We start from the raw sequence: 9,575 nt of genomic DNA on the forward strand, positions 1-9,575 counted from the left end.
AAACGAGCCCGCGCCGCGTCTAAAATGTTCATCCGCTGGCAAGATGACAGCGACGCTCCTCAGGCCATTAGAGACAGCACCGGCTCCGTCAAGTCGTCGTCCGAAGCGAACGCTTGGCGGCCCAGCAGCGCGTGGGTGGCGAGCTGGCGCGCCAAGCTGCCGCTGCAGACCATCATGCGCCTGCTGCAGGTGCTGGTGCCGCAGGTCGAGAAGATCTGCATCGACAAGTGAGTGCTGTCTTACCACCGTTACATTAGGCCACCATCACGTCACAAAATAGGAGCAGAAGACGGAGCACAGACATAACACGAGCGAAATGTCGAAAGTGTTCTGGTGCCGCTGGTCGAGAAGATCTGCATCGACAAGTGAGTGCTCCCTTACGACCGTCAGACCCCACAGTAATGTCACAAAATAGGAGCAGAAGACGGAGCACGGTCATGACATGCGCGAAGTGTCCACCAGTCTAAACCAGTGCGAGCACGAATGCCGCTCGAGACACACATATATGTTCGTAAGCAAAATTAAGTACATACAGGTGATTGTCTTTTGTTTCTAGCTGTTTCGTGCTAACATCTTTTGAGCATCGGTCTTGGGCACCTACTCCCCAAGTACTTAACAGTGGCGTCGAGAATGAAATACATACAACTGATTGTCTTCAGTTACCGTCTGTATTGTGCTAATGTCTTTTGAGCATCGTCTCGCCAGCGCCCGCGCAGCGTCGACGACAGACGACTACGCAAATGCTGAGCGATTGTCAAGAAACTAACGCAACAGCGAGGTAAGGTGTTAAGACGGCGCTTGACGCTAAGACAGAGTCGCTGAAGAAATGACTACGTTCCCCGGGGGATCCCGCAGTGTAAGAAGGATGCGTTACTTGTTCGAAAAAAACGAGCCCGCGTCGCGTCATAAAATGTTCAGGCGCTGGCAAGATGACAGCGACGCTCCTTAGGGCCATTAGAGACAGCACCGGCTCCGTCAAGTCGTCCTCCGAAGCGAACGCTTGGCGGCCCAGCAGCGCGTGGGTGGCGAGCTGGCGCGCCAAGCTGCCGCTGCAGACCATCATGCGCCTGCTGCAGGTGCTGGTGCCGCAGGTCGAGAAGATCTGCATCGACAAGTGAGTGCGCCCTTACCACCGTTACATTAGGCCACAAGTACGTCACGAAATAGGAGCAGAAGACGGAGCACGGACATAACACGAGCGAAATGTCGAAAGTGTTCTGGTGCCTCAGGTCGAAAAGATCTGCATCGACAAGTGAGTGCTCCATCAAAGACCTCCCACACTAAGATCTTTGAAAATGAAATATTTTATTCAGCGACACAAAACAACATCAAAAAAATAAACCTAAATAAAGGTAATGTGCGTATGACCGAAATGATATCCACTCAGCATCATGCCGAGGTGTCGTATAGGACACCACGAAGGTGGTCTTCTGTGGATACCACCGTTTGTGCAGCGTCGACGGCCGGCTACGCCAATGCAAAGTGGCTGTTAAAAAATTAACGCAACAGCAGGATAAGGGGGTTACGTTACTTGTCAAAAAAAAACTTACATCGATGCTCCTCGTGGGGTCCCTTAAAGACAGCACTGGCGCCATAAAGTCTTCTAAGTATTTTGTATTCTACTTTAGGCGTGCATTTGATCTTATTTGATGTTAACTAAATAAATAAATACTGCTTTGAAACAACCAAGTTACATCGTTCGAAGAATGCATCAGCATGCAACAAATTCTAGAAAGGTGCTGTCGGGTTTTGTGCTAGGTACTGACTTAGACGACGTTTACAAGACTACCGCTGGGTTCTATTTTAGGTCCTCTGTATAGTATGTAATGTTCTTCCGGTTATCTTGTCTTCTCACCATTACTTAGGCACCAAACAAAATGAACTTGTTCGGTGCTTAAATTCAATTCAATTGATTTTTGTTTTTATAGTGTATGAGTAAGTACCCTAACCTCGCAAAAAGAAATGCTGTGTATACCTGTATATGACTTCATATACGCATCATGGTGTTAACTATGTTAATGTGTGAACTGTGTGTGACATTGTTGATGATTAATAAATAAATAAAATAAAAATGACGGTTATGTCTATAGCAATATTGTCCTTCCAGGGGTCTGACGGACGAATCGGAGATCCTGCGCTTCCTTCAGCACGGCACGCTGGTGGGGCTGCTGCCGGTGCCGCACCCCATCCTCATCCGCAAGTACCAGGCCAACGCCGGCACCGCCGCCTGGTTCCGCACTTACATGTGGGGCGTCATCTACATACGGTACGTACTTGTTAACATTTTCCAGCTGGCATAGCCCAACGGATTAGCAAGCTGAAGTGGCAATGGGCAGGGCATATACAGTAATATACACTCGACATCAAATAAATCGCACTTCCCCGCGACAAGCACTTTCAAACGTATGCATCCCCACTTCCCACCAATATTGGCACCATTTGAAAGCCTAGTTCTAAACTTCATTTCATTAAACCGCCTACTCAAATTCTCTGTTTGGCCTAGCTTTTTGGTTAGCTGGAAGAGAATGCTGCATGGCATTAAGCTCGCCTGTTGTACCTATATTTATTATGTGTGTGCAATAAAGATTTTAAATAAATAAAGGAAAGGTTTTACCCCAAAAATGTGTCTGTAGAAAGATCCAGTCACTTCTTCAAAAAATAGGTAGTTACGCTTGAGCCAACTTTTATGGCTATAAAACTATTAAGTTGGAATTAATCGCTATCCATCTGTTAAAGAGGACACGTGAGATCATTATTTGGTTTTATAACCATAAAAATTGGTCTAATTGATCCCAGAGGTGAGTTCCAAGTGAGGTCTTGGTCGCTGTCAAATTCAATAGAAAAACAAGTCCTCCCGACGCTTCTCCGCTCGATCCATTTCCACGGACGCAGAGCGGTGTGGAGATGTGGAAATAATGAAATCTGATTGGTTATTCAAAACACTTATCTGCTCCGCTCCGCATTGGTGGAAACAGGGCCTTACACTTGAGAATTTGACGGACCATCTCTGACCGAATGACGCGAATACTATACCAGAATTTGCAGATTCGACACAATATGAATATGAATACAAACATCTATAATATAATATTTGTTCTATTCTCAGAAACGTGGACCCGCCCATATGGTACGACACGGACGTGAAGTTATTCGAGATCCAGCGCGTATGAGGCCGCACGACGCCGCGGCGGCGCTTACCAAAGCCACAGTCTCCCAGCATTTACCTTGTTTGCGGTTGTCACGCGCGGCTTACCTTGTTTATGTATGGACAGTCACGGGTAAAATCACGAAAGGATTTTGGACTTTGTGTCTTTGGTGAAAGGTTTAAATCAGTTGAGCAGTTTGTCGTTTCTTTTAGGCGAATGTACAGCCTGTATACAATGTGTGTAACGTATATTCATAATCCTACACATACAAAGTGCATTTATTCTACTATGCGAACCATATCTTTTCTATTGACCCAACGTTGGAGTATAAAAAAATATAAAACCCATAGCAGCTAACATCTAGTGAGCTGAAAACAGATTAGTATTGTAGTTTTATGGTAACGTTTTAAGATTCTAAAGTCCCCGTAAAGTGCATTATATCGACCTACCGTGGTGTGGAAAAAGCTTATATCCTGATAGGTAGGCTGATAATGGTAAATGAATTAACCCTTTTCATTCGTGCCTTTTACACGTTTTATATAGATCGTACTTCGAAGTAGACACATCCAACGGGAATTCTCATAAAGCTGTATCCATATTTTTGGATCTCTTTCACTTGTAGCAAGATGCTGGTATGAGGTAAAGTCCGGTCGCCGAGCAGATAGAATTTCGTACAATGACCACAAGCTACCCATCCTTATCGCTCGCTCGCATCAATATAATTACGCGCGAGCGATAAGGATGGGTAGCTTGGAGTCATTGTACGAAATTCTATCTGCTCTTCGACCGGACTTTAGTGACAAATAAACCCTTCAATACTACAGAATAGTAATATCAAAGTGGTATCTTGGGTCGTGAGAAACGAAATAGGATGTCGATGTTGTTAGCGAAACGATTTTTCGCCAACGCTAGCAGAGCTGTCTGTCAATCGACACGTCTTTTAAATATAAACAGGAAACATGAAAGTTAGTTCGTCACCAAAATGTTATTTGTCTAACACAAATTGAGATTTGCGGATGAGAGAAAATGAGTTACATCTTAGGTTTAAACGCTGTGCGTGACAACAAAAAACTATATTTTTATGTCGTGTAATCTCGTCGTAGATTTTTGGAATTTTTCTCGAAGGAATATTTTATTTACTGCTATTTTGTGAATATGTATTTGAAACAGAGCTATCATTAATTGCTTTGTCTCTTTCTTTCAAAATGATGATCATTGTGTTGGAACGAGACAAAACAAAACATGTTGTAGGACTTTTGGTTTGAATTAAAGAATACAATTTATTATAACTATTTTTTACGATTGTTGAGTTTTCGATGTATCGGCACAGTCGCCCGACTCATTACTATTAAAATAACATAAACAATATTAGTTACTTACTTTATTAAGTCAATAATATTAATAAAAACTTCCCTAACAGTACAATACCTATTGTCATCTAGCTGAATTTTAGTTCTGTAAGTAAATAAATGGATTTGTACGTAATTATTTAATAACACATAGTTATCGAACGAATAGTCTTATGAAAATTAAATCATAGTTATTCCGAATGTATCATTTGAATTTAAATGGAAATATTTTATCAATTTTATAAATAACAATATGAATAATGATTATGAAAAATATAGTTTATTAGCTTTACGAAATCTTATGATATACAAGTGCTTACTCTCTGTTTCATACTGTGGCTGTATCTAAGTGACAACTCGACTAGTCATATTTAATTATTTTCTTAACTATAGACCAAGTATGGTATGTGTATCTGAAATCTGAATGGTCACCAACTCCGAAGCTTATGGTAATGTCAATTTATTTATATGTATCATAAAAACCTACATTCCTATTGTATGAGTTTACAAGCTATTTTGCTATATTTAAGAAGCATGTAATTTTGCTTTAATTGCTTTTTTTTCGAGTTTAATGTTCTTTTGCAACTTATATAAATGTGTAATGTTTATCTCGAAATAATTCACACATGTATTGTATGGTATGAATGAGACGTTATTGTACAGTCGATATCAAAAATTAACTTCCAGTTATAATGTACAATGCGTAATGCGGAAAATATGTACCCACATATTTATGAGCTCTTAGTCTTACTTTTGCTGTCGACTGTACCTGTAATAACAAGAATGTTGTAATATTATCTGTAATTAATATGTAAGTGTTACTTAATGAACACACTACCAAATACTTTAAAGAAAGTTATGTGCACCATTATTTTATTTTATTGTATAATAAGTATAGCTTTAGTTACATGAAAATTAGAATATTCTATTTATTTTCTTTACGTACTTAATGTTATTAGTTGAAATATATAAGATTGAGCTTGATTTCGTTTTTGATATCTAGGTAAATAAGTTTCAATAATAATTCGAATCACAGTTATAATAATTTATTTCAATCAAGCGTCTGTTACAAAATTCAAACTGATGCTATCATACAAATAAATAAGTTACGCGAGTAACAGCCAAATAATGCCAATTATAACTAAACATCACATTCAATACTATTGATTAGGACTAGGGCTTATTAGGTACATATTTATTATCATCTAGTAGAAATGAAAGAAGATTAATGTAACACGATCAGGAATATAGTGATTTAAATCATGAAATTACGTAGGTTTCATTTTCACATGTAATATTCAAGTAGTAATTAAAATTTATAAAATATCTATAGCACCAAGACTTCTATATTTTATGATAAAGCAATGTTTGATTCGATGATTGTAATGAAATATTTTTTGTGTCGAGTTTCGAATTATAATATGGAATTTTGAAAAATCTCAAGTAATGTTTTATAACTTGGAAACTTTATTCCTGATCGTGATTATTCCAACTGAAATTGAAAGTAATCTCAATTGTGCGTCAAAGTTTTGAATATATCTCGAGAGATTCTCAAAACTCACAACTTTAGGAGCTAGGGTAAAAATATAACATCTATGAGATCATGGCATTAAAATAGTCTAGACATGGCAGGCTAGGGTGGCCTAGGCCTTTTGAAATAAGTACATTGAAGACAAAAATAGAATCTTAGGGCTCATAAGAAAATAAATCACATACTAATGTAGATTAAAATGTACACAGAGATTCAAAATTCCCGCTAACAATATTGGAAATGTAGAAGTACCAAACACCAGTTTATCAATTACCTCAGTCGATTTCAGTTTTCAGGGTCCTATAAGACTCTGCCCGTTTCTTTTCCAATAATGTACATAGCTCGTTATATGGACACTACCCTATACACTGGACGACATACTATGTATAGACGCTATTCTAAACATTTTATACATATAGTATAGCTGCAGTTAAATATTGGGGTTTTAAAATTATGCTCACCGCATAAAACTGCATACAAAACTAAGTAGAGATATCTATTTTTGTTTGATATTGAACACCACTTATTGTTATGTACAATAAATTACAATGTTTTAAAATGCGTGATAGATACAAAGGATTAATTTTAAAAATGCCCTATTAAAATTTCGTTACATAGTTTTAGTGGTCGCGAAAGTGGAAAAGTCTAAAGCCGAGTTCAGGTGAATGTAACGCGTAATGGAATGTATCGTGTAATGTAATGGAAATAGTATGGGCAGCACTTTACATGTAATGCTCGTAGTGCCGTACACACGTAGAATTCGTGTTACATTACACGGTGGATTACATTACACATTACACCCGTCTGGGCCCGGGATAAATAGAATGAAAATTAGGCCGAAACAAGTGCATACTAAGATATCTTCTGCTTGGAAAATATCACTAGCATCTGGTGGATTTGGGAAGTTTTTTGGTGAATTATTATAAAAAAGTGATTTTTCTAACAAGTGGCATTTGAAGATTTTTTTTAATTCAACAATGAATTTTTGAATAATTTTAGTTTCTACTAATACAATTTAGTAGAGATAAAACTTATTGGTTTTCTAATACGCGTTTTGCGTTGTAAAGACGTTTTTAAAAATATTAAATTTAATAATCATATCTAAATTAATCATTTGAAATGATAAATAATTCATTTCACCATACTTGTTTGTCATACAAAAATGTCACAACTCAATAAAAACATCAAAGCTGTGACCTCATTTCACAAACCATTCAAATTCCATACAATTTTATATGTTTTTGGAAGTTCATTTTCTAGGGTCCCTATCTACCTTCACACCCATAGCAAACAATTCCCTGTACTTCAAAATGAGGAACCATTTACTGGAATACCCAGTTGTTTTAATAAATTAAACTAACTTATTCGTATATTGGATAGATAGGCAGTTTCTATCCATTGCGGCAAAGTTTTATACACATGGAACTGACTATTTGTAAATTCCTAAGTCATATAACAAAAGAAACATACTGTATAGACATTTTGTCTATGTTATGTAAACTAAATCTATAGTAAAATAAATTATTATGGCGAAAATAACATTAGGTACTTCTCTATGTACAGTCGCAAGCACATCAAACTATACATTTTTTGTTCTAAAATCGCACCTGTTACAACTGCATTAAGTGCCAGTGTTTACCGTGACGAGCACTTAGCAATTTAGCTTGATGTGCCGACGCTGTACAAGGTATAATATCTATCACTAACATTAAAATTACACTGTGGATGAAATATTACATTACAACCCGATTGAGCTAACTGCGTACCTGGCTGGAATGCGACTATCCCTCGCATTTACCCGCGTTCACCCTGTCCAACCAGAGCGTCAGTGTGACGTCACGGCCGCCGGGTACGCAGTCAACTCGACCGGGTTGTATAAGTGTCTCTTATTATGAGATCCGCAATATCTACCCTTTATTTCATCACACCAATCGTCTCTTCGCACTAGTCTTCATGTTATCGACGCATTAACATTGAAGAATTATTATTTATACATGTATGTTGGTTACACACTACATCACGTCAAGCTTGACACATTTATCTTGTGAACGCTGTTATCCCACACGTAATTAGAGTGACTTTAGTGAAGCAGCTGTCAATCTTGACCTGCAGTTGTGTGCACTCAAAATGTACTTACGCAATGGGTCTGATTCCGTACCATAGATTTGTCCCTTTCCCTCCTTCGTAAAAAGGGTTGGTCCTTCAATACAAATTTTGAACCTTCAAACAAAATTCTAAGGAAGGAAAGAGATAAACGACTGTTACCGTGGAATAGAGCACAATATTATCACGAGCGAAGCTTTACCATATTTTACCATTTCTAGTCTAATATTTGTAAAATTGTAAAGAATTTACAACATACGAGCGCCTCTTACGACTCTTGTCATTATACATTATTATTTTTAACTGGGATGAACTTCAATGGTTGACTAGATTTTACTTGAAGATGATTTTTATAAATGAAGCGCAACAAGTGACGTTCAACGTGTGGTAGATTACCAGAAACGTGACTGTAAAAGTGTGACGTTTCGTATTGTACAATATTGTTAAAATTGTTGACCGTCACTGATCACTGTTATCAATATTTTAAAAAGATCATGTGGTTGCCATTTGTTTCATGGTAATAAGCGCCGCATCGAATTGAAGTTACAAAACATCGTATGATCGCTTCCTTATTCCTTAAAAATCTCACAATGCGGCCGGCGGCAATAATAAGGGCCAGATTTGTTTGTTCAATACAAACAAATCTGGCCCTTATTATGCCATTACCATGAAGCTAAAGATAAAAATGGAGGGCAGAGTTGGAACAAAAACTTGAGTCAAATACCTACTTATATCTATCTCGCTCTCTGCGGCCCTACCTCTCTTTTTAGTGTGAACTGTAGTATTGCTATCTTCTGATTTAAATCTCCTTGTAAATTCTTCGAAATAGCCAATTCACTAACCAAATCAGAAGTTAAACAAATAAATAATTAATATTTGAAACTAAGATTACCTAGTTAAATAAAAAATCACAAAATTGTCGGCCATTTAGGCTTAATGTGTTGGCGAATCAGGGAATTACAATCCCAATTCCTGGGTAATCGGTACCATGTGGCAACATCGGCCCAATCCGGCCCATCATGGCGGTTGTTTACTATTTTGTTTATTAAGCAGTTAATTTCGTTTGAGATTGTTTACAGGAAATAATCATTGTTTTATCACAAGAATTGGTGCAAAATTTTGTAGTGCGTGGTTGCGGTAGTACGTGGTGTCCTGGAAGTGACATAAGATTCCACGCGTAAGTGTTTATTTCGTGATTTCCGACATTGGATCATTGTAAACATTTTTCACATTTTTTACAGTAATTTCTTCCTAAAACGTTTTACCAGTAATTACACTTATCATTTTTAATGATACCTATGTCAAGAAATAAAGATTTTACATTGGTTTCATTGAATTTGAGCAATTTTATATTTTTTGTTTATTTAGAAAGAGCGAGTCTGCCCACAGAGAGCGAGATAGTGATACTTAGTTTGTGCTTCAAGTAGGTATTCGGAGTGTGGCCTC

At 37.8% G+C, this 9,575-nt stretch overlaps 1 protein-coding gene across 1 annotated transcript in view; it reads left to right on the top strand.

The window, feature by feature from the left end:
• Positions 1-3,794, top strand: part of LOC135075470 (protein HID1) — a 28,875-nt gene extending 25,081 nt beyond the window's left edge. Inside the window, exons 23-26 of the mRNA XM_063969909.1 lie at positions 64-227; positions 950-1,114; positions 2,108-2,266; positions 3,107-3,794. Of these exons, the coding sequence (XP_063825979.1) occupies positions 64-227; positions 950-1,114; positions 2,108-2,266; positions 3,107-3,170 (552 nt within the window). The 3' untranslated portion in view covers positions 3,171-3,794. The remainder of the gene's footprint in view (positions 1-63; positions 228-949; positions 1,115-2,107; positions 2,267-3,106) is intronic.
• The last annotated feature ends 5,781 nt before the right edge of the window (positions 3,795-9,575 follow it).

The sequence above is a fragment of the Ostrinia nubilalis genome, chromosome 10 (genome assembly GCF_963855985.1).
Source record: "Ostrinia nubilalis chromosome 10, ilOstNubi1.1, whole genome shotgun sequence".
Lineage (NCBI taxonomy): Eukaryota > Metazoa > Arthropoda > Insecta > Lepidoptera > Crambidae > Ostrinia > Ostrinia nubilalis.